Here is a 26582-nt window from a genome sequence, read left to right on the forward strand (position 1 = left end):
GGGACTCTAGAGACTCGTACCGGTATTAGTATGGCTAATTTTCAAAAATAGGAGACAACAAATTTTTAAATTTAATTTAATAAATTTATAGATAATATAATTTAATAATAATAATTTAATTGTATTTTTTATGGTTAATTTTGTGGTTTTTTTAAATCTCAGCTTAAGTATAACTATATACTAATATAGTTAAATTTAATAATTTTGTAATCTATGATTATTATAAGCTAATAAAAAATATTTTATAGTTATACACAATCATGAATTTAAATACTATAATATAAAGAAGGAATATAAATGCTAATATGCACAGCTTGCAACAGGTAGGAGAGTTGGCTTGGGTAGTGGGCTTGTTCCCCATTGGTCTCAAGTTCAACTCTTTGAACCTGGTGTTTATATGATGTGTGTAATGCACGAGCCCTTACCCACATCCCAGGGATTAGTCTCGCCTCAGATCACCTCAAAAATGGGCGTTGGGCTGGGTCACGAGGATACCCTCGACATAAAAAAAAACAAACAAACTGCTAATATACACTTACAGGCTTCATTAATACTAAAACCTACGAAGGTATTTAAGTTTTTGACTTAATGAAACCCACAAAATAGGAATAGAACCTGCAAGTTAATGAAATCTCTCCTAATATACACTTCATTCCGTGACTTTTTGCTTTTAAATGGCATCACATCTTTTAAATCCCACAAAATAAAATCCTCATGCAGAGTTGTCTTCCTCTCCCGTTGTGTTTTCGACTTCTTGATGCATTTTTTTCCATTTTTGTTGCGTTTTTTGGTTTTACTGCCTACGTTTTTTACTTTAGTGTGTTGACTTAGCTTTTTTTTTTGTTGAGTCTAGAAACGCTTGGAGATGCTCAGAGGCGTCGGTGAGGCATCTCCTGTGAGTAGGGACGTTCTTGATCGTGTTGGGTGTGGGAGTCATGTCCCAGTCTTCGGGACACATCCCAGGGGACAGGGTACACGTTTCCCTGCAACCTTGGATAATATAGTAGTGACCATCGCTTATATATACCCTTCTTATGCCACAAAGACCTACCTTGCTACCAATATAAAGCCATAGAAATGATCATGTGATTTAGTTAAAGGTTATGCTAGCCACAAGTCAATTGCAAATATCCTAATGCTTGCTATAGGTTAAAAGTATAGTAGAATTCAACTCATTCCCTAAATAATAGATCTATATAATGCTCGAGAGTGTCCAAACAATCACCAATTACAGATTTCTAAATATATCAACTCTACATAAACCTCATATGTATTGAATTCTTTCTTGAAAATTGCTTGAGTTGAGTTATGCAAGTAAATATAGAAAACAAGCAAAACACATCCACCATACAAATGTAATGCACATCATCAATGAGACTAGAAATGTAGGTTCCATCCAAAGCATCCCTCCAACAAGAAGAAAACTTTATAAGAGTGAACTTATGCTCCTCGTGCCACTAATATTTAGTCAAGTACAAATGTTTACAAGGTCCAAATGGACATTTTGGAGCTCTATCAACAATTATAGCAAGCTCTTAATGCCTATAGATGGTCGCAACACTATGAAAACCCTATTTTATTGCAATTGTCAAATTTTTGAACATTTGGAACTTAGAATTGAGAGGCAACCCTTGGACAATGTTAATGTATTCTTAATAACTTCCTACATTCTTAATGCAAAATTGAAGTCTAAATATTTGTAATTTGAACTGAAAAGAAAGTCACAAAACCTTCTTTTTCCACAATTTGTCCTAAATTATGCACAACTACTACTAAATGACAGTGGGGGATTATAATACCGCTTTTCCTATGTCATCCCTCAATGCAAAGTAAAGTCTAAATACTGAAAATTCAAAATGAAAAGAAAGTCACAAAACCTTCAATTTCCACGATTTGTCCAAAATCGTGCGAAACCACCTCTAAATGACAATGGGGGATTACTATACTACTAGGGCAATTATGTAACCGTAGTTACAAAATCGCTTTGTCGGTTACAAAATTGTTGGGGTGAATACAAAACTTCCATAGGAATAGTATTCTACAACAAATAATTCATTAATCTTCAAACTAATCCAGTTATTATCCATCATTTTTTTAACCAATCCACTATACTGTGACTTTTTAAATAAGATTTAAATGGGTTGGCACCCCCATTTTATCCTTTTGGAAAATATCTATATTCTTATTAATTATATTTCTCAATATATGTTTATCATTTATAGATATTAAATCTTGGGGTATACAACAATAACTTGGTATATCCACTATACAATCATTGACCGAGATATGCCCATGGTTGACGAATTCTTTGGCTTCAAGATTGGTAAGCACCTTGCCCAATCGAAAAAGGATATTATCCAGACACATTTCAAGTTATTGCAATATAACTTGATCCATTGATCCCTTGGCTCTTCTAGCAATACAAATATATTGAAGTAAATGGCACTTTGTAAGTCTGTAATGAAAATGTAAGCTTTGTTTTTCTTTTAGATGGACATGATATTTAGAAGGTTTAGAATGTGTTTTTACTAGGTTCAATTCTTTTGGGTGTTTTCTTACTTGTTCTATAATTTTGAAAGGGCTATATTTGAGGGTTTAAACTTCTTAGCTTGCCCTTGGAGTCTATCCTTTCCCATGTACAACTAAACATGATCACCATTTTGAATTTGTGCTCTACTTGATGTCAATCATGTCACTTTTTGTACTTGGCTTGTGACTCCTTTAGCTTTTCTTGAGCTTAGAGATGCATTGCCCAAACTTTGTCATTGAACTTTTTGGCTTCGTGGACCTTTGAATCCAGTATCTTTGATTTCTACTCTATAGCAACATGGAAGGAAGGGACTAGGTGGCATGTAAGCAAAACATGGCTCAAATAGTAACAAACTAGTTGATGTATGGACTACCATATCATAAGAGTGCAAAATTTATGTGAAATTCTCATCCCATGCCTTACAACACTTTAGTTATACCTCAAGATGTCAATAGGTCTATGGTACTCATCTTTTATATTGGAAGTGCATACCCCTTTCACAGACACATGGGGATGTTTCTAGACATCATGGGACTTGGAATGAGCTTTCTTATTGTCTCTATATGTCTCTTATATGTCCCCTTTGAAAAAAAATTGGTTTATAAGAGGCGAAAGAACCAAAGAAGTAGCTTGTAATTTTCTATTTTTTGCATAGAGGTTTTGTTTTTGTTGAAAATTTTCTTAGTAAAGTTCAAAGAGGTACTAGTAAGTAGAGAAAAGTAAAAAATGCTTGATATTTCTACATGAATTGATTCAAACCAATTGATTGAAATATGAAAGGCGAGTTCTCCATGATGGTAACTTGTGCTAATAAACTATATACCATCTACAAACACTAACACTAATGTAATCAAAGAGGTTGAGCTCAATTGGTTAATTCCATAATTGTACAGAGAAGTGTCTTGGAGACCGAGAAACATCTCCAGTACTAGATACCTTGCCTAAGACGTCTCTAATTGCAGGGGACTTTCAATCGTAGTCTCCCACGCAAAAGGGCATCGAATCCCACACAAATAAAACAGAAATCCCTGAAAATTAAAAGTTAAATGAACCAAGAAGTTGGAAAATAAACACACCACAAAAGGGAAAATAAGAGCCAACGCAATGCAAGAGTCAACAGTCAACACGAGCTAAGAAGACCACAAGTATTTGCCATTTGGCTATTCGTAGTTCGATGCAAAACTCAAAAGGTATTAGATCCTCGAGAGTTGGGAATTTTCCTATGATTATATTTTCTTTCTTCATTCTTGTGAGTATGTCTATATTCATATTCTCATATATATAATATACATTCACATTCTCATATATATATTCAGATAGAATAGCAAAAGGATTTGTAGTGTTGAAAGATTCAACTTGTTGGTTTGGGCCATTGCCTTCAATTTCCTTATTCACTTTGTCTTTATTTGTATTTAGTTTTACAAATATACACCTATTTTCAGATTTTCTATAAATTATTGAACTATATAAAAAAAATTGGCATCTCCAAGTAACCTCATCCCCTATTTTGAAAAATAGCCATATTGGTATTGGTACTAGTTTCCGTAGTCTCCAAGTATCCTCGTCTCGATGCAACTTTGTTTAATTCATTAGGTTTTCATTGTAGAGATCCAAGTTTAAATCCCCAAAGTGGCATCCAATGTGGAAATGAAAGTTGAAATTTAACATCGATATCAAATTGACTCGTTGACTTCCAATGTTTTTATATAAAGTTGATAGCTAAGTTGTAATGTAATGCTGGTATCTAAGTGTTACTCATAGAATTCTTATGTTGATATCTTATTCTAAGTGACTTAGAGACTTCTTAAGTTGATATCTAAGTTGAATCTAATGTTGATATATCTAATTATCTCTTGTACTTCTCATGTTGATATGTAAATTGAATTAGTTGCTGGCATTAATGTTGGAGGGGGGGAGGTACACCTCCATCGTTTTGGCCTGTGTTGATGTGTTTTTTACGCACATGCGAACACATAATAAAATACCCAAAAGTATCTTTTCCTCTCCTGAACAAAGCTTCCCAAATGCTAAAGATTGGCTTAAGGATCACTTGAGACAACTCCAAGGTTCATAAATGTAGGGTCAGGATGTGTGGATAAGCACATTTGGTTGATGTGATTGCTGGTATCACAAGGGGACTTACGTTGAATTATCAAATGCTTGAATTGCTGGAACTTGATCACCTGATATTTCAATCTCGTGATGCTTTGTTTTATCCTAAACTAGCTTGAGTTTGAAAAAATGGCAAAAGATGAAGGGTTGAGAGAGTATATTCTAAGACCTAGAATGTAAGAAGATAGGTGAATGATCAGATGAAATCCTACTGGGCGAGGTCTCACCATCAACTTGAACAATTTGACACAAGCTCAGTGCAATCTTTTAAGGTGCAATTTGGAGATGTTCAAATCATTACCATCAAACCTTGCTCACCATTCAAAGTTAATGCATAAACAATGGATGTATAACGATTCGAAGTTAAGCTAATATCATTCCAGTTGACCATGCAAGGCACACTTACAATCAGCAAGAGGCTAGTGGTATGGACTAAACAGATTCCACATAAATACATTCAACAATTTCCTCCATCCAATCTAATTAACATGAAAACAAAATGAGCTTACAATCAGCAAGAGGCTAGTGGTATGGACTAAATAGATTCCACATAAATACATTCAACAATTTCCTCCATCCAATCTAATTAACATGAAAACAAAATGAGAAGTAGAACCATGAGGCTTGTTGAAATAAAAAATTTCACCATAACTTCAATGAAAAGAGTATCTCATTTACAAGTCGTAACAATAATTCTTCATTCTCCTAATCTACTCTAACTTCTATTCTATCTTCTATTCTATTCCTATTCACTAATTTCCCTGCTACTAACTATTAACCTTTACAAATGAGAGATTTGAGCCTTTTATAATGCTCTCAATACAATTCAATGGCTCAGATCAATTTGAGATCAATGGCCGAGATTTTACAATGAAAAGCCTAATTAGGGTTTGTTACAACAAACTCAACTTGGCCAATGAAATAATTACAACATTTTAACATGACCAATAGATGATAGGGGTAGGTGCCGCGAAGTTTGTGCCATCATGGGTGAGTTAGGTACATTGCATCTAGACATGCTGATGTGGAACTTCTTGATTTGGTGAGTGGTGATTGGGATGATGACTAGGATTCCACCTCAACTTGCACTTTGTAGGCTTGATAGATCATCATGAAGGAATATTTCTTGATACTCCACATTATCCAGCTTTAGCGATGATGACGATGATCTTCTAACTTTGATTAACTCTTTTGAAAGTATCCTCTTGAATGCTTCAATCATGAAAGTGCAAGGTATAGATCTTGGTTTTGAAGTATTGATGTGCCCTAGAACGAACTCTTGATGTCACCACTGCCTCTGCTTTGGAATTCCTTTTTTGTGACTCCCTAGTGTTGTAAGAGTTGAGATTCCTTTTGGGCATTCTACGCTTGTAGATGAAGTTTTCTTCCTTGTATGGGGATGTAGATCTTACAACCTTTCTCCTTCCGCTTTGCAATCATCATCCTCTTTCATCTGTAAAACAAAACAAACATGATATCAAATACATAATATATAACTTTGATAGTTCTTCTTAACTTGATATATCCCTTGATTTTATGTGATTTGCAGGTTTGATAAGAGGATTTGGAGAGAATTCGCCTTCATGAAGGAGCACTTGAAGTTGTTTTTCTCTCTTAGAGAGGAGCTCTTGAAGTTCACCCCACCCTTGACGTTTATGAAGTTACCCTTGTCTTTGAACTTGCTCTCCTTCATTTTCTTTCATTATATGAGCTCAACTTTAAAGTTTTTAGTCATTAATTGATGACAACATGACGAACTACCTTTAAGATAGGCCTCTATAGGAATTTCGCTCTGGGAGTGCTGCTCATGAAGTTCGCCTTGACTTTGCTTCACATGGAGTGATCTTTGAACTTCTACCTTCATCTTCTTAACTCAAAACGACTCTTCCAAACATCAAATCAATCTTGCAACTTCGCCTTCTATTAAGAATACATGGAGTAGAGTTCACTCACTTGAAATTCATTCTTGAAGCTCAATTTGCGAAATTCGCTCATATCTTTCAAATTGTGAAGTTCACTCATCTAAGTTGATTCTTGAAGTTCGCTCATGTAGCTTGATTTGTGAAGTTCGCTCATCTTGCTCTCAACATGAAGTTAACCTCTTAACATGCCTTTCATTCAAAATTATTCTCTCTTAGGCATGTTAAGGCATCAAATAAGCTCTAGGAAATGATCTATTGGCAGTTTTGTATCTTATTGTGGATAAATAAGACAACTTCGCTCTTCTCCTACAACTCATGAAGTTCGCTCATTTAGTGGAGTTCATGAAGTTCATCATGAAATTCGCTCATGTATGCCAAGATATGAAGTTCGTTCATGTGTATCAATTCTTGAAGTTCGCTGATATCATTGAGTTTGTGAAGTTTGTTTTAGATTGAATCGACTCAAGGCAAATCTCCTTTGTTCTTCCATCATGAATTTCGCTCACCCACCTCAAGTCACGAAGTTCGCTCATGTGTACTGATCCTTGAAGTTCGCTCATTTAGTGGAGTTCATGAAGTTTAACATTGAATTCGTTCATGTATGACAAAACATGAAGTTTGCTCCTCTCCTTCAACTCATGAAGTTCACTCATGACTTGATCTTATTGCTCAAAACATGAAGTTCGCTGATGTACATCAATTCTTGAAGTTAGATCCTTTCATCATCAAAACATGTCAAATTAACCTCATGAAGGCTTAAGATGCAAAATTCACTCCTATCATGGAGCACATGAAGGAAACTTTGCTCTAAAGAATGAATGATTTCAAATCAAAACCATGCTCCCTATCTTCATTCAAATGCTCCAATACACATTCAAATAAGGCCTTCTAAGGGAATTTGCCCCAAGGGTGATGGTCATGAAGTACACTCCTGAGGGTATGCACATGAAGTGAAGGTTCTGACTTACTCATCTCACACCTTACACAAGACTATCCACTTGACTCCTGGCCTCTTGACCACCTATACCCTTCTGATGCAAAGGCTAATAGCTAAGGACTCTAACACAACCTAGAAAGCAGGAAAAAAGTGGGGGTCCCCATTTGCAATGGGGCGATTTGTGAATACCTCACAACAGCCTGACCTAAAAATCTTGACTTACCAAAAAGAGAAATGGAACTAATGCTAATATGTATATACATACATTCACTATATAAACAAACTGTCAAATACATATGTATATATGTATGAATACCTATGAGTCACATATACACACATATGCATACACATATATACATATTCATTTATGTGCTGTTTTTGTAGTGTATAAAATTATGTGATGATTTATTCGAAATCAAATTCATACTTTTGTGTCAACTTTCATTGACGTATATTTCATGATTACTGGTTCACACAAACCCATCTCTCATGACCATGAATGGTTTGTTTAGCATTCATTGCATTTAGGTGATGTTTATAGGAGTGAAGCACTACAACATTGAAGGAGATTATCCATCCCTTACCATTTAGGCACAAGTAAATAGTACAGGAAGCTAAGTGGGCTTTATTGTCAGGGAAACTCAATGGTTATGTGCACTTACATTTTAGTAGTATCAGAAGTTTCAATGCTTCACCCCTATGAGCATCACCTAGATACAATGAGTGCTAACTTAACCATTTATGGTCATGAGAGATGGGTTCTTGTGAACTGTTATTTATAAAGTAGGGATTGATGAAGATTGACTCACAACTACAAAATTGAATCCCAATAAATCACCTGCATGCACATGTGTGCACACGTGCATGTGGGTGCATATGCATGTGTTGTAGCTGTCTTTAAGTAGCCACTATCATGTTTTTTTAAAGATGGTGTTTGTCTTGGGCCTTATCTGTTGTACCCAAGACCTGTCCCATCTGTAGGTAACTATGATGGGTAGTCATTGTTGTAAGTGAATTGCCATGAATTAAATTATTAGTGTTTCTAATAAGAAAATCTTGCTATGAATAGAACTTTAAAAACCCATGTTTTTAATTATTATGTAAATTTACAATGTTTGAATCATGTTCAGAAATTCTAAAGTGTTCTGATTTGAGTGAGGAATTTGGCCACTTAAGGCTTTCAATCAAGTGATTCCATTAAAATGTTGTTTATTTGTTCTTTTATCGCTCTTTGGTGCGAGCAACTCATATCATTGCACTATTCCTTCTGTAATATTGGACAATCCTTGTTTTGTCATTGTAAAACTTTGAGTGTAGGGCATGTGGCTTCTTTCATCCCATAAAATGTTTGAATCTCTCTATGGTATCTGCAGATTGTGAGAGAAACGTGGACTAACTCTCAGGCTATTGTAAGGGATTTCAGCCTGTACACAGGCTCTCTTGGAACTGCATATTTGTGTCTCAAAGCTTATGAGGCGACAGAAAACCCAGATGACTTGTCTCTTTGCACACAGATTATTGAATCCTGTGTTACAGCTGCTCGAGGCATGAGGGAGTATGTTTGTACTAACTTATTATATTTAAGCATTCTAAATTGGTGCAAGATTGTTAAACATGGGATAGCATAAATGTAAAGTAAAATAGCCAACATCGAGGCTATGGTTTATATCTAATGTCTGAATGTGACTATGCTGTTTGCAGGTATGTAACATTTATTTGTGGACAAGCTGGTGTATATGCATTAGGAGCAGTTGCTGCCAAGTACAGTGGTGATCAGCAGCTGCAAGAACATTATCTAAATCTTTTCAAAAAGGTAAAATACAATATGCACGAAACAAATGTGATCCAAATGCCACTCCTATTTCTTGCTTTGTTGGGAATAAGTATTAACATACCACAATGAACAGCTCTTATTTTCTTTTTGTCAATATGGCAATTTTATTTGGGAAAGAGCAAAAATATCGTGAAGGTTCATGGTGCATCATCAGTACAGTTTGGAACTAGTTCAAAATCTCAGACTGGGCACAAACTTGGCAGATCCAAAATTTGTCTCAGCAATTATTTTTTAAATGTTAATTTGCAAAATAATCTACAAAAACATGCATAAAACTGAATTTAGAGAACTCATAAGTGGCTTTCCTTTATTTATAGATTAAAAAATGAGTTCAATACACATTATAGTGTTTAAGCATTTATGTGATATGTTATATGATCAAAAATATAATTTTTTTCTATTACTAAAGCTTCTAAGTGGCTGTCTGGGTGCCCTCAAACTAGATGGTAATGCATGTTGTCAAGGAAAAATATCATCTTCAATAGGAGCTTTAGGTATATGATGTTCATCTGATGAAGGACCTGTTGATGCATTGCCTTCAACTTCCTCATTTGCTGCTGGGTTTGCTGCCTTCATTTCTAATCAGCTATGTAGCCTATATCATATGTAGTAAACATGGGATCCACATCCTCTACAATCCAACTTGAAAATACTGCCATTGAGGTCAATCACCATATGTTTGTTGCCATCCACCTTTGCTTGTAGACGAAGGTTGTATGGCACAAAGACAAGGTCTCTTGCCTTCAACCTCCTCATTTGTTGCTATGTCTGCTGCCTTTGTCTCTAAACAATCGATATCATGTGTAGAAACGTGGGATCCACATCCCTTGCAATCCAATATGAAAATGGATTACTAATATTGAGGTCAGTCGCCTCATATGTTTGCTGCCCCACCACCTTTGCATATAGATGAAGGTTGTATGCACAAAGACAGGGTCACTCAAGTGTCGTTGAGTCAATTTATTGCACTTCGTGTGAATGACCTCCATTGTGCTCCAATCATACCCATAAGCACTACAAGACTGGGACAAAATGTTGATGGTGAGGGTTTGAAGACTAGGTGTCATTGCACCAAAATCTTCCTACCAGAAATCTGTAAGTAGTAAGGGCTATATTTATAACTTTGTAAGTAACTTAGTAAACTTAAAGATAAACTAAAATTAAATATCAAACTTAATTTTTTATTTTTTTTAGATATTTTAGTTGGGGTTCTTTTAGGGTCCCACCCTTGAAAGAAACAAAGTCTACTGCGTACGATATCATCTTTGAAAGACTTGCCAAACTACAACTCTATGCTGTCCACACCAAAATTCTAACAATTTGAATGTATAACTATCATACTACCTATACTAGATGTGTATAAAAAGAGTAAAACATGCAAAAGAGCCACAAGAAACAAACACAAGGCCATGACCCACACCATCCGCATGTTACACCCCAAGATTCAACAGCTTGCTGCTACCTTTATCTTTCATAGTTTCCTCCACCCAGTTCACAACATCTAAAACACCATAAAACTTCAGCTTGCATTGATTTGTGCTAGATAAAGATAAGGAAGGGAAGTGTATGCTGAAACACATCTCATTATGGTGTTGAGATTTGCAAATCAAACCACCACAAAAGAATGGGATTTTGTGATCACTACCTACTTCGATACAGCCATTCTGGTGGGAAATGTGCAACCTTAGAACTTTGCCAACATTGGTACAATATGCTTTTAGAACACTAATCTCCTGGGGCATCTCTAGTTCTGCTTGTCGACCCTCCATTGTCATTGGTCAATTCACAAATTCTGTGCCCCACCCCCCCAATCTTTTAGTAGTTGCCTTTCTTGGAATCCCAGGCTCATCTTCATTTTTCACTACCTCCATGTCTCCACATCAATTAGGAAGAAACAACTTCATCTAGCATAACCTTAAGTTGGCATTTGGAACACACAATGCAAGATTGGAGACAAAGGCTCCTGTAATGGCCACCTTCTGACTTATTCCTTGCTTCATACCAATTTCTCTCAACATGCTTTTTACAAACCCTTAGGCTGCAATCAAGCTGCAAGTGAAAATGCATCCTAATCCTTGTCTATAACATAACTATAAGGCTTTTAAGTTCCTTACCCTTGCTAGATATGCACTAACTTACCATGCTAGCTAGCTCTAAAGAAATACCACCACTTGCAAGAAAGTAGACTAAGTTCTAGCCGCATAAAGCACACAGCCTGCTCAAATACCATATCCATTAATATCATTAATGTTCCATTGTACCACTATTCATTACACAATACTAGTTTATGTAGTGGATATTACATAATATGACCAATTGGTGCACATCAAATTTGAGGGTGCCGACCAGGTAATCAAAAGCCTTGCACATTCATTCTATTATCTTTCAGCTAGCTCAGGACAAACTCCTTAATTGGAATTTCTTTGGAATCAACATAGCTCTCATGTTAGACCATTTGATACCGCTATTCATTACACAATACTAGTTTATGTAGTGGATATTAGATAATATGACCAATTGGTGCACATCAAATCTGAGGGTGCCGACCACCAATCAAAATCCTTGCACATTCATTCTATTATCTTTCAGCTAGCTCAGGACAAACTCCCTAATTGGAATTTCCTTGGAATCGACATAGCTCTCATGTTAGACCATATGAGGTATCAGCATAACGTGTTGAAGTTCCTGTTAAGTATGTTGTTTTTCGAGAATCAGGGGGCAAGTAAATTTACACAAAACAAATATATGAGAGCAGAAGTAGCAATAATGTGAGAATATATTATAAATAAGGATTTATTCATAGTTACCAGGAGATGCAGGGGTACTGGTAAATTAGGGTATACAAGTAAATGAGTAAGGAGAGCTATATTACATATAGATGTACGCACTAGAAATTGTGAGTACTGGGGCAGGGATGTAGTTCACATTTCTTTAATTGATTTTCCTGGTGACTATTGGTTCATTATATATACAATTCGATGATTGTCACCAAGAGCAGCATTTGACTCAGAACCCTTGATGGAACCTTATAATAACTACTTTATCCATCAATTTTACAATTTTTACGTCTACATGTTCAGCACTGTTTACTTTGGTTGTAAAATATGTCAGAAGGTTTATGCTTATAAATTTGCAAAATGTACAAGTACCCAAATGTTGCCTATGCTACTGCCATGACAGGCACAAATCACGTGCAATAGCATGTTCATTGCATGCACAAAAGATCCCATTTTTAGCAGGTTGTGGCATTGAGTGAATCTCTTTGTCTTCCACCCAAGTCTTTGTACCTTGGGGCTGTGTACTGCTTGGCTTTTTTTATCCCACTGTTGACTTTTAACCGGAATGTTTAGATTTTCTTATAATATGTTTAAAGCTTATTGTCCTAGGTGATACTAGGCTTTTTGTTTGAATATATGCCCAAGTTTATATGTTGATTTTAGGCAGTAGTTGGTATCTGATCCCAGGCTAGAGAAATATGATCATATACTTCAAGCCGTAGAGCCTTGGCCAATATTGTTGAGTTTCTTAGCTCAGTTCAGAACTTCTGCATAGGTTTAAACTTTAATGTGAATGTGCAAGTAGTTCAAGTTATTTCTACTTTGTAATTCATTTAAGTGATAAAGTGAAATCTTTTATTTAATTAATTAAGTCTAATAAAGTGCAGATAAGCACTAATGATTTGGACTTATTTTCCAAGTCATCTCCTGTGTGAGAGAAGATTGTTATTTTTTGGAAGATAAGATTTTTAGCTAAATAGTATAAGGTAGATGCAAGATAATTTTGTGCAACTATAAGAAATAGTTGTGGAGGTTTTCTTGTAAGGTTTCAAAGGAATGCAAAGCTGATTTGAAGGTATGAATTGTTTGTGTATTTGTGTTCGTTTCTGTAGTTTTAATTTCAATTATTTTGTAACTGATTCAATTTTTTATAACATTAGGAAATTAGTCATCTAGATTAGAGTTTTTTACATGGTATCAAAGCTACAAAACATAGGTGGAAATCATGTAGTTCGAGGAGGGGTGAAGGTGTTTTGTGTAAAATCCCACCCAACAACAGAAAAGGAAAATGGAAGTTTTTGAAGGAAAGTTCATAGGAATATTTTTTGGAAATAAAATCGTGGCTTTTATGGGTGGAAAAATTGCAGCAGAAGCAGTGGAGGAAATTGTGCTAGGTAAGGTGAGAAATTGTGACAGAAGCAGTGGAAGAAATCGTTTTACGTAAGGTAAGAAATTATGGCAGAAAGGAATTAAATTTGTGCATGGGATTTGATGAAATTGGGCCCTATTTTTTACCAATAGGTTGTGCATCATTTTTCATAAATTTGTGTGCCATTTTTGCACCTGTCAAACTAAAAATTGCAATGTTCTTTAGAAACTGCAAGAGCTTTGGGCAGCAAATTTTTGAAGGTTTTGTTTTGGAAGAGAAAATGATTGGTAAGGTTAGGTATTTCAACCCATGATTGTATTTTTGAAGGACTGAAATTGGTAGCTAGAAGCATTAGTTAGGTTAGCCACATGAATTAGGGTTTACAGATGTAACTGATTTAAGGTGATTTTTCCAAAAAAAATTGAGTAGTTTATTTATTTTATTTCTAGATCTGAGAGTCTGTTTCTGAAAAAATATTTTTAATGGCATAATCTTTTCTCCATTTCGAGGATAGGTTGGAAGGCATGCTAAATTTTCTACCTTGGAAAGTCTGGTGACTTTATTACTGAAGGAAAATGTTCAATGGGAATTGTCAAGAATTTGGTGGCTTTGCCTATAGATTCATAAAATTTAGCAGTTCATGAAAATAAATAATTAAAGGCCATACAGATGTTCCTAGCCTCAGAAAGATTTTACTTTCAGTTTTAATATTGAAGGATAAGGGATTTGCTATAGGGGTTAGAGAAGGCAACTTTTACATGTTACAGGGTGAACGACAAGTTCTTATCAGGTTAAAGGAATCTAGCCCAGTTACAACATAGGCTATAGGGGTTAGAGAAGGCAACTTTTACATGTTACAGGGTGAACGAGTTTCAGCTCTAGTTCATAACAGTGACAATATGTGTGAGTTATGGCACAAGAGAATGGGGCATTTGCATCACACAACGTTGAATATTCTGAGGGAGATTGTCACAAAACTTCCTGAGTTCAGTATTGAACAACAGGGAGTTTGTAGAGGATGCACACTTGGAAAGCATATCAGGGCTGCTTTCTCAAGCAACGAGCATATATCTAAGGAAATCCTAGACTTAGTGCATTTGGATGTGTGTGGACTGATGTCAATAGGATCAATTGTAGGAAGCATGTACTATGTTACCTTCATTGATGATTTCTCTTCCAAGATGCTGATCTAGTTAAGGACCAGATAGAGAAGAATATTAAGGTCTTGAAATTTGACAATCGGGGTGAGTATATCTCGAAGGAGTTCGAGGATTTTTGTAAGGTTGCAGCGATAAAGAGAGAGTTAATAGTTCTATACAACCCACAAGAGAATGAGGTTGCAGAGTGGAATAATTAATCCATCATAGAGGTTGCTAAGGCCATGATTCATGACCTGGACTTGCCAGTGTTTCTTTTGGTAGAAGGCTAGAAGCATGTCTTACAACAACTTACATCTAGAATAGGTTTCCTCGTACGATCTTGGATGACAAGACACCAGAGGAGGCATTCAGTGCTGTGAAGCTAGAGGTGAGTCATTTCTGCATTTCTGCATCTTTGGTTGTCTAGCATATATATCCATATATTTGTAGGTTATAGTGAGACTTCAGAGGCCTATAGGGTCTAATTCTACATTCTAGAGCTAAGGAAAATTTTATTAAGTAAGTAGGGATGCAAAGTTTGTGGAAGACTTTGCATCCAAAAAGTCTCAAGAATTCATTCCATCAACAGTAGATGAGAAGTAGGATGCTTTGAAGGTTAAATCTCCAAAGGTTCCAATCGTTTCTAGTTTAAGACAATAGCCTTCAGTTGAGAAGGAAGGAGCTTCAGTTCCTTTTGTTAGGAGACCTAGATGGTTGGAACAAATATTAGGGGATGCTCAAGAGCATATTGAGGTTCCAAGGAGCACATTCAGGTAGAGTAGACCTTTGAAGAGGTTTACTAACTAAATAGCCTTGATGAGTAACATAATTGAGTAATTCAACCTACTGGAAGCATTGGATTAGCAGTTGGCTAATACTTTGATCAAGCCGTTTGAAGCATGCATGGACAAACTTAAATTGGTGCAGAATTCCTTCCTCACTAAGAGGGAGTGTTGCTTTTTTTAGCTTAGTTAGGAACTTTTGCATAGGTTCAATGTGAATGTGCAAGTAGTTTGAGTTACACTGTTGATGTTTCTGGCGTAGATTGCATGAATTTTTTGCATCGATATTTCAGATCACACTCTGTAATCCATCATTAGGATGGTAGATAGCAAAAGGAGATTGAAAATGGGTTGGTTGCAGACTTTACCAGACTAAAAAGGAGAAGGGTGGAGGGAGATGGTGCACATAGTTTGAGTTAAATCTATTTTGTAATTCATGTAAGTGATGAAGTGAAAATCTTTTATTTAGATCATTGTAATATCCCTGTCCAATTTCTGAAACCAAACAAGCAAAAAGAACCTTGTATGGTTCAGGCGTGGCAGGCCTAGGACACTTTCATTTTAGTTAGTAGCAAGAAATGGATCACTATCAAGGAAGGGAATAAACCGGTCAATTCTAGGCATGGATCATCTCACACATGATCGCTGTCAAAGAAGACACTACAGATTGCATGAACAAGTAAATAGTCTTCTACATAATCACTGTCAAGGAAGTAATATAGATCAACCCCCGAACAAGAGATTATCTTCTACCTTATCACTGTTCAAGGAGGAGAATTCCGATCTGCATTAGTTAATTAACTAATGACAAATGAATTCGTAATGAAGAGGCACAAATTAGTTAATCATTGCAAAGGATGTGGAAGTGAGACACAACTTCTCACATCATGCCTTACCGTGGAGTATTTAAAGGCAATCACAAGTTCTTCCAAAAGCATTGAATTTTTGTTTTCATATATTTATGTGTATCTGCAGTGCTCACTCAAGCCAATTAACAACCTAGTGAAGGAGGGTGACTACCCATCCAATTGCAAGGTTAGAAGGCCCATGCACAAAAGAGATTATAACTGGAACGGTGTCAAGATTGCATACTTACAAGGCTATATCAGGAGCAACAGAAATTCCAATTTGGATCAAATTCACTACGCATCCAATTGCACGATTATAAAGATATAGCAGGGACAGCGATCTTACTTGATAAAGATCCGAAACTATACTTTGTAACATTATTACAATCACAAATTCAAAGGAACTTTGATTCATTGCATATTTAATGTTATATTAGATATGAAGGTTTTTATCCTTGCCTTCCAAATTTGTACAAATCTCACGAATTAAGTTCTCTAGGATTATAGTATTGCATAGCAATAAATCCATTAGACCCTTCAATCAAATCTGCAGAGATCATAAGTATAATCATCAGATTGTGAAGATAGAAGAAATCTTAGAAGGGACATTACAATCATGGATGCATAATTTGCAGATAACTTGCTAAACTTGCGAGTAATCGCAAGCCACCGAGCTGGGCAAGTCACTCGCTTGATCACTCATCAATGGGTTTTTCAAAAACTAGCAGCAAATATGACATGCAAAACTTGCCATTAACCTGAATAAATTGCCTTTTTTTGGTGAAAAACTCGTTCAAATCACAGGATCAACGATTTTAATGCTGCAGTTAAATAAAACACTGATTTTGACTTCACTCCAACCTCTGTTTGGCACATGACAGGTGATTGAGTAAGGGCACACGTTGAGCGATTAAGACTGCTTCACTCCGGCCTCTGCCGTTGTATAATATGAATGAATCAATGTATTAATTGTGTGTTACATACAAGGAGATCGTTAATAGTTAGACATTTAATATTAAGGCCACACGTTGATTGTTAATTGTTATACTGTTAATTTTTTAGATATTGTTATAAAAATTAATATAACAATAATATGTATTTAGACTTTATAGAATACCAGTATAACAATTAATATTAACAATAACATAACAATATCTAAATATTAATATCTTTTAAAGTATTATAGTTAATAACTTATCCCCACTAATATATATGTAAATGTCAATGGTATCTAATTTCGATTTTTATATGATGGAAATCAGTAATATGCTCTACAATTTTGTGTATATGTGTGTATTTTAAGAATATTAAAAGAAATTATATATTTTCAAATGTTCGTTAAATTTGCCGAGTTATTGCTAATTTTTCCTGAGCTTTTGGCGAGTCCCAAGTTTTTAACAATATTGTGCCAGCTGAGTCAATGCTGAGTCCAAGTTTTTCAACTGTGATTTAGATATTTACTATTTAGTCTAATAATAAATAAAGTGTGCATTAGTACTAATGGTCTAGACTTATCTAAAACGGATTTGAAGGTATAAATTGTTTGTGCACTTGTATTCATTTCAGTTATTTTGTGATTGATTCAATGTTTTCTAACATTAGGAAATTAGTCATCTAGATTGGAATTTTTCACAAATATAAATTGTTACTTATCACCAAACCAACCTTTTATGCTATTTTCTTAGTGTTTCTCTGATTTTCTGGGATGGGGTTTTAAGGGGCGGGGGGAGGGGAGGAAAAGGTGGAGGGGTAAGGGGAAGGAGAGGGAGACAGTGGGGGGTAATAATTTTTTTTTTTTTAAGGGTAAGTGCTATCAAGTATGGGGATAGCGCCCTATATTAATTTCGAATGCTTAATTACAATATGAAGTTTCCTAGTTGTTCACCGTGAGTATTACAAAATACAGTGACAATAGGATTCAGATACATACTTAGGTATATTTTCAAACCTATTAGCAAGCAAAGTCATCTAGTTGCCTTGCATGGCATTTAGGAAAATGGCAGCATAACCACCAATGTTGATAACTTTGAAGGTTGAATTATCCGATAACCACCAATCGGGGGATTCTGTGAGCCTGCTGAATGGAGTTAGATCATCATTGAAAATTGTGCATCGAAAAACCTCCCATGCATTCTCAATGAATGCAGTTAGACGCTCCCTTTTTTCTCTAGCTCCCGCAGCCTTCTAAAGTACCGCTCGTGCTCTTTTTCCTCACTAGAATCCTCCCTCGACTCCTCAGAATCCAAACAATCCGATGGGAGATGATTCTCTGGTTTGATGTATCCCTTCAAGATACTTATCCACGAAACCCCAGGAAGCTGTAGGACAGCGTCCGCCACCAAGTCACCCACAACAGGCTTAATGAACCCGTCCAGTAGTACCACCAATTTCTCCTTGCATTCGAGAATGTCTGCCAGTGGGAGTAGAATTGTTACGTAGACAGTTGCATCGCACCAATGCCTTTGGTCGTTGAGAATAGTCTCAAATAGCCCCGTCAGCGCATCATAGACGAAATCTTCTGTGTGAAACAGGTACCTAATCTGGAAGTCGAGAGGGTCTTCACAGTTAACACATGAAACATTTCCGAAGTAAGCCATGGTATTTGCTTTGCTAAACAGCGTCGAGGCAATGTCGATTTATATAATAAAGTTCTGCATCTCTAGAAGTTTCCCCTCCTCAACACGGCTCAATGTGGATAGCTCGGTCTTCCATGGAACACAACATCAGTTAGATGTCACTCACATTAACCTGATGAGGCCCAAGAGTGCAGCGAGACAAGGTATCGTTGGTTTAGATTTGTGCCAACACATTCCCAATAGTACCGGGAATCTCTGTTCTACAACCTTCATTATGGGATATATCCAGTGCGATTTGATCTCTGGCATTGGCAGGCATGTTTGTGCCGTTGAAAATCACATCCACCCTTTGTGTTTCTATGCCTTCATTTGCAAGGATATCCGCAGCACGATTTCCTTCCCTGTATGTATGTACAATTTCATAGCAATCGATCTGACTTAATAGTTGTTTGATGCGTGGCCTCCACTTGTTTAGGTTCCTGGATTGGAAGTGAGAGCGGGCAATACCGTTAAGTATAATTTGTGAGTCCCCTTCGATGATAACTTTTGTTAGTCCTTTTGCCACACATAACATCAGTTCTGCAGTGAGAGCACGTATTTCCGCTTCGTTGTTTGTGGCCCAGCCTAATGAACCATATGTTCTAGCAATTACATTTCCATCCCAATTCCGGATTAATGCTCCATAGCCCGATATGCCTGGGTTACCCCTGCTTGCACCGGCAAAGTTTAGTTTGGTCCAATCTGGACGTGGTGCCTTCCATTTGATGTGTTTCCTTTCGATCTTACTCTTATGGGTCACTACCCTTGTGATGTCATTCTTTAGTAGCCATTTTTTCTCCATGGATTTATCCCAACTGTTGAAACTTCTTATGTTCTTCCTAGGCTTGCCATTAATTACTTCCTCAATTGCACTCTTGATGTTCCAATAAGTGTTTCTTGTGTAGCGAATTTTTCCTTGAAGATCCGGTGATTTCTTTCCTTCCATATATGCCACACTATCAATGACAGTCCATTTATCCATATGTCACTCCATTTTGATGTGTATTGGGTGGGCCATGCAATGAGGAAATCTTTGAGTAACTCATTTCTTGCCATCGAAAAGTTGACCATATCCAAAAACCAGTTCCAACATGCAATCGCAATCGGACATTCGAAAAGTAGGTGATTGGAGGTTTCTTCTGACATTCTGCACATTATGCACATATTTGGACCAGGTATACCTATGAGTTTTAGTCGGTCATATGTTAAAATTCTATTATGGAGTGCTATCCATAGGAATGCACCAGCTTTGGGAAGTATCCTTTTATTCCAGCATATCTTGTGGGGCCAAGAATCCTTTGAGCCCCTGTCTCTAATTGCCTCATATCCCAACTTAACATTGTATTCTCCAGACTTAGAGCAGCACCAAAATATACTATCTTCTGTTTGAGATATAGGGATTCTCCTCTTTTCTAGGATGTGATTGATTTCATCACACATTTGTGGATTGCCTGAGTTTATTTGTTTCCAACAGTGCGTAACTCCATTACTCGGATTGTAATCGAAATAGTCGCTCACAAAGGAGCCAATTTGTTCTTCCACTGATTGGATCCATGCCTTGTCCAAAATTAGATCACTCAAAGCAGGTTCTCCTTCCCAGGAATCATGCCAGAATTTGGCCGATTGTCCGTTTCCAATGTGCCAAGATAAATGGTCAGTTATTACCGGTCTGCATTCCCATAAGAAATTCCATGCAGCAGAGCCTCAGTCAGTATTGGCAATCATAAGAATACGCTGAGGTGAATCGGAGTCCATGTATTTTTTCCTAAAAATTTTACACCAAAGTTTCCCGGGTTCCCGATACATTTTCCATGTGAGTTTTGCACCAAGGGCCATATTTTGCAGATCCATTTTCCTGAGTCCAGCCCCACCCTCCTCTTTTTTGAGACACATGGTATCCCAACTGATCAGAGGTATTCGTTTAACATCCTTGGCACCCTCCCATATGAATTTTCTTAATAGGCTGTCAAGGTTCCTGCTTGTGGAGGAAGGCATTCTGAAGCAGGACATGCTGTAAATCGGAATTGCAGAGAGTACAGATTGGACCATTGTTATTCTCCCTGCCTGGGAGAGCCACCGATTTTTCCAAGAAGCTAGTTCCGCGATTTTTATCCCCATTAGCTCCGCAATTCGCAGCTGGTTTTGTTTGCTTGTGTTAAAGAAAAACAATTGGGACTTTTCTTTGTTCATTACCTGGCCCGAGCATTCCGAATAACTGTCAAGCGTGCTTATGATGCATTTTGCCTCTTCAATCGATGCTTCCCCAAATACCACTATATCGTCGGCAAATTGAGAGTGAGTGCATGTGTCTAGATCATTGTGGATTTTTAACCCTTTCCATTCTCCTGCCAGCTGTTTCTTCAGGATAATTTTCCCCAATACTTCGGCCATTAACACAAAAATAGATGGGGAGATGGGGTTGCGTCTTGCCTTGACGCAACCCATTCGTAGCAGGGAAAAAACCACATATCTTGCCATTTATGAGGAGAGAAAATTTGACCGATGAAATGCAATATCTGATACATTCAATCCATGGCTCTGGAAATCCAAGTCTTGCTAAAACGGAGGTGAGGAAACGCCATCTTACCTTATCAACGCCTTTTCTACATCTAATTTGATGACCATGCCTTTTAGTTTTTCCTTATGTACTGTGTGGATTACTTCAGCCACGTATATGATACTGTCCGTGATTCCCCTTCCAGGCGTAAAGCCATTTTGGTTTTCTGAAACAATCTTTGGTAGGATTTTCTTTAGTCTTTCCGCCATAGTCTTCGCAATGATCTTATACACCGTGTTACATAGTGAAATTGGCCTGTAATCCTTCATGGAGGTGCATACATCTTTTTTCGGAATAAGACAAATTACTGTATGGTTTAATTCCTTTACAAATTTCCTCTTTTTTCTGAATTCTTCCACGAGCAGCCATATGTCGTGACCCATGAATTCCCAGCATCTTTGAAAGAATTCGGCGTTCATTCCATCCGGGCCAGGGGCCTTGTTGGGTTGTAGGGCGAAAGTGGCAACTCTGACTTCTTCCAATGTGTATGGAGCAAGCAACATCTCTCTGTCCATATCGGTGACTATTGGTGAGATGACTTCATTGACAAGTGGAAATGTGGAGGTCGGATACTCATTGCCAGAGCCTAAAAGTTTTGTGTAGTGGTCTAGTGCAGCTTGCTCTATCTCTGCATCCGAGGAGACTCAAATGCCACCATTGTTCACGACCGAGCTAATTCTGTTGATTCAGTTCCTTCCCTTCATGGAGGCATGGAAAAACTTTGAATTCATGCCCCCCTCTGCAATCCACTGTTCCCTGGATTTGTCTTTCCAGAATACCTCTTCCTTCCGAAGTAAATCAGAATATTGTTTTTTTAGTTGCTTTTCACATTCAAATTCCACCTTGGTCTTTCCATTATCCATTACATGGCTGTTAAGGATTTCCAACTCAGCTTTAGTCCGCAGTTTCTCTGTGAATATGTTTTTGAAGCTCAGTTTGTTCCATTCCTTTAATTTTCTTTTCAAAAACTGCATTCGCTTAACAAAGGTAAAGCTAGGGGAGCCAACAAAAATCTTGCTTTCCAGCCACCATTTTTTGAGGAGCTCCATCAAAGCCGGGTCCTGCCACCACATGTTTTGAAACTTAAAATAATTTTTTGAACCCGGGGCAGCATGGGCAATTGCCAGAGAGACCGGATAATGGTCTGATCCACTCTGTGGTTCAATTGTGGTTTCGAGCGAATAGTTGCCTAAAACCCACCATTCCCCAACGAGAATTCGGTCGAGTCTTTCTGCGATATTAGAGAAGTTTAATCTCTGTTGTTCCATGTGAACTTCCCGTTCTTTGGAGGAATGTCCACCAATCTGCAATTGTGCACAAACTCCTGAAAGTCAACCATAACTTTGTTGGGTTTCTTTAATCCTCCTTCCTTGTCGTCAAAGCTTAGTATGGCATTGAAGTCACCTGCCATTATAGCTTTCCCAAGATCCAGATTCTTGGCTTGATGTGAGATCTCATTCCATACTCTGAGTTTTTCATCAGTCTTAATTGGTCCGTAAATGTTAAATAGTGGGAAGCTTAAATTCGTTCTCTTGCATTTGATTATGCAGGCCATCCAGTAGTCTTGAGATAGCACAGAGCCAATCTCAATATAAGCAGAATTCCATAGTAATCCAAGTCCTCCAGCGGAACCCCTTGCGCTATGAAATGAACCCTCCCACTTAACACAGAATTTGATAAAGTCCAGTGCCTTGTCTGAGTTCAGTTTTGTTTCTTGCAGCAATATTACATCCGAACCAAGCTTGGTCAAGGCTCTCTTGACCAAGCGTCTCTTGTCAGGGGCCGCTAGGCCCCTGACATTCCATGTTGAAATTTTCATTGTTCTCCAAGGGAGGGCTTACCTCCCTTGGACACTTTCAGATAATTGAGCATGCTTACTAATCCTTTTTCCCCCGCCTTTTGCTCCCTTATGGCCTTGTGGCTTTTTCTTCCCTTTGTACCTTTTACTCTTCCCAGTAAGGCATTCGCAGATTGGCTTATGCACTTGGGGTCCAAAATATTAAGTTCGTCTAGGTCGTCGCCATCATTGATTGGAAAGGATGACTCCGAGTCAGTATCCAACGGGTATTCCTCTGCTGGATTCCCTGGCCTTGATCCCAATGATAGCTTGTTCTGTGTCCAAGTATTCGACATTGAGTTGTTATTGTTAATGGAACTCAAAGGTGGAGTCAAGCAGTTTGCAACAGGGATGTACTGTTTTGGTGATTGTTTAAGAGGATCCTCTGTTGTTTTAGCCATCGGGGCCATATCCTGATTGTCCATGGTGTCGTTTGCATTTGTTAGGGTCGTCGTTTCTTGTTCTTTTATATTGCAAAGTTGGGGGTCCTCATATCCTGCTTGCTTCAACATAGGCACTAACTGTAGCCGGTTGTTTTTTGAAACTTCCTTCTCCAAGGGCCTGTCTCCACTATTCGTGTTAATGACCTCCTTTGCTTTTTCCTTCCATATCTGATTTACTTTTCTGTTTCGCCTGTCATAGGCTTTGCAAACATACATTTTACAACTACTTCCATGGTGAAGTATGCTCCCGCATTTATAACAGGGGTTGATCTCTCTTTCGATTTCCACATTTTGTGACCATTTCCTATTTGCATTTACCAGTACTATATGATCTGGGATTTTTTGCACAGCGGCTATCTTTAATCTGGCATAAGTGTACAAGTCTTTCCCTATTATTTCTTCATCGATTTCTAGCAGGGTACCTAGACTTCTGCCGATTTTCTCGAGGCTGGATTTACCCCAGAATTCTATTGGTAGATTAAAGAGCCTAATCCAGACCGGCTTGTCATATAATTGAACATAACTCATTTAACCATTAAATTGTCAATAAATGCAAGGGAGTTGTATTTACTATTTATAGAAAATATAAGCGGATGAGGATGGCAAGTCATACTCCAGAATAGAAAGATACAATGCATTCTTTGTGAAAATCAGAGAATAAAGTGGAAATAAAGCATTGAATGTCTAGAGGTATTTACTGAATAAATAAATAATTTACTTAAGTCAGCTTAATATCATAAGGCATAATTAATGCATAAATACATAAATACATCAACACTGAACAGTAAGAGCATCTTCGTTGATGCTACTGATCTCTCATTGTCTATGATATCTTAAGAAAAATGAGTGTTGTACTGTGACTATTTTTGAGTGACTAATGTTCAGGTTGTCTGCAATGCAGATTCCTAAACAGCTTGACTCTTATGACGTGCCTTACGAATTATTGTATGGTAGAGCTGGGTTTTTGTGGGCAGTGGCTTTCTTGAATAAATATTTTGAGGTTGAGACAATTCCCTCCAGCATCACGGTAAGTAAACCATTGCAGGTTGTTTCTACGGCATCAGTTTTCAGGTTTGACTTTTGTCAATTTTTTCTTAATGGCTGAAGGGAATGATAAAAATTCTCATTATTATAGTAAAGATTACGATGAAGTGATTTAACATGAAAGATTCTATTCTTTTTGGTTCATTTTTTTATCGAAAGTATTTTACTTATGTACTTAAAAAACTTGGTCTATTTCAACAAATCTTCATGGATTCTTGCTTGTGCTTTATTGCCAATTTGTTTCCATCGTATCAGATATCCCCTGGCTATTTTAAAAAGAGTGCTTCAGGAAATAATGGATTGCGCTGTATTGCAGAAGCAAAATGTTAAATTGGGCATGGTTTTGCAGGATCATGTAGTTAATGATATTTTAAAAGCAGGAAAAAGCCTATCCCATAAGGATTGTCCTTTAATGTATGAATGGCATGGAAAAAAGTACTGGGGTGCAGCCCATGGTCTGGCAGGGATTATGCATGTCTTGATGCATTTTCAACTAAGTAAAGATGCTGAGAAAGATGTAAAAGAAACTCTCCACTACATGATTGAACATCGATTTCCTAGTGGTAATTACCCATCAAGTGAGGGGAGCACCACAGATAGGCTAGTACATTGGTGCCATGGGGCTCCTGGTGTTGCTCTTACACTGTGCAAGGCTGCTCAGGTTTGTTATATTATATAATGACTTTTATGCACAATTTTATTATGGTGCTTGCGACAGATAAACTGGTATTTATATCCACAATAAATGTTATGATGCTTCTTGACTTGTGGATTTCCTGCTTGTAATCAATAGGTGTTTCCTGAAGATGAAGAATTCAAAGAAGCTGCACTAGATGCTGGGGAAGTAGTATGGAATCGAGGATTGCTACGAAGAGTTGGTAGCTGCCATGGTATTAGTGGTAATGCGTATGTGTTTCTAGCTCTATATCGTTTAACAGGAGATAAAAAACATCTTTATCGAGCCAAGGCATTCACGAGTTTCCTACTGGGTCGGTCTCATGAGCTTATTTCTGCTGGACAAATGCATGGAGGGGATCATCCCTACTCATTGTTTGAAGGACTTGCTGGAACTGCACACTTGTGGTATGACATGATTAGACCTTTGGCAGCTAAATTTCCAGCATACGAGCTCTAGATCAATGCAGTGTCAGGTTGTACATATCACCATTATGATACCTATTCAATGGGTGTGTTAGGAAGACTTTTTTAGATCTGTCTGGTGTCTAACATTTTATGTAGTTTCACAAGGAAACTTTTGACAGATATATGAAATCTTCAAACTGTAGGAAGCATAGGAGTCGTGACCTTGATCTTCAAACTGTAGGAAGCATATTGATGTTCAATATGCTGCTGATAAGAAATACAGACAATAAAAGAAATCTTATCTGGCTTGTATTTCTATAAGCCAACTTCTTAGTGCATTTTTCTATGTTTGTAAATAAGATGGTAATGTGTTTGTTTGACCAGGCCTTGTTTGTTTGAGCATCCTATAGACAAACTAAAATGGCAAAAAAAGAATTATTCTCTTAAAGGTCACCCTTTTCATTGGTCCTCAACACCTCAGCAAGGTATCAAGCCTCATCTTGTTCTAACACTTTGAGAGTGTAACATAGTCCTCCCAACTCCGATAACCCGAGACAGTATTGGAGTTGGCCCAACTTTGATACCTTGATCAACAACAAGGGCAATATTGGAGATGGCTTAACTTCAATACCTCAAAAACCAATGGCAATATTGGAGATGGCCCAACTTTGATGCCTTGACTAACCAAGGGTCGGTATTGGATTTGGTGTAGCTTCAATATCTTGAAACACACAAGTGACATCAAAGTTGTCC

The 26582-nt window shown here is 37.2% G+C and overlaps 1 protein-coding gene across 1 annotated transcript in view; it reads left to right on the plus strand.

The window, feature by feature from the left end:
• LOC131027340 (lanC-like protein GCR2) overlaps positions 1-26212 on the plus strand; it is a 101403-nt gene extending 75191 nt beyond the window's left edge. The window contains exons 2-6 of the mRNA XM_057957368.2: positions 8875-9056; positions 9203-9314; positions 24604-24729; positions 25096-25407; positions 25540-26212. Coding sequence (XP_057813351.1) covers positions 8875-9056; positions 9203-9314; positions 24604-24729; positions 25096-25407; positions 25540-25881 — 1074 coding nt within the window. The 3' untranslated portion in view covers positions 25882-26212. The remainder of the gene's footprint in view (positions 1-8874; positions 9057-9202; positions 9315-24603; positions 24730-25095; positions 25408-25539) is intronic.
• The last annotated feature ends 370 nt before the right edge of the window (positions 26213-26582 follow it).

The sequence above is a fragment of the Cryptomeria japonica genome, chromosome 3 (assembly GCF_030272615.1).
Source record: "Cryptomeria japonica chromosome 3, Sugi_1.0, whole genome shotgun sequence".
In the NCBI taxonomy this organism is placed as follows: Eukaryota; Viridiplantae; Streptophyta; class Pinopsida; order Cupressales; family Cupressaceae; genus Cryptomeria; species Cryptomeria japonica.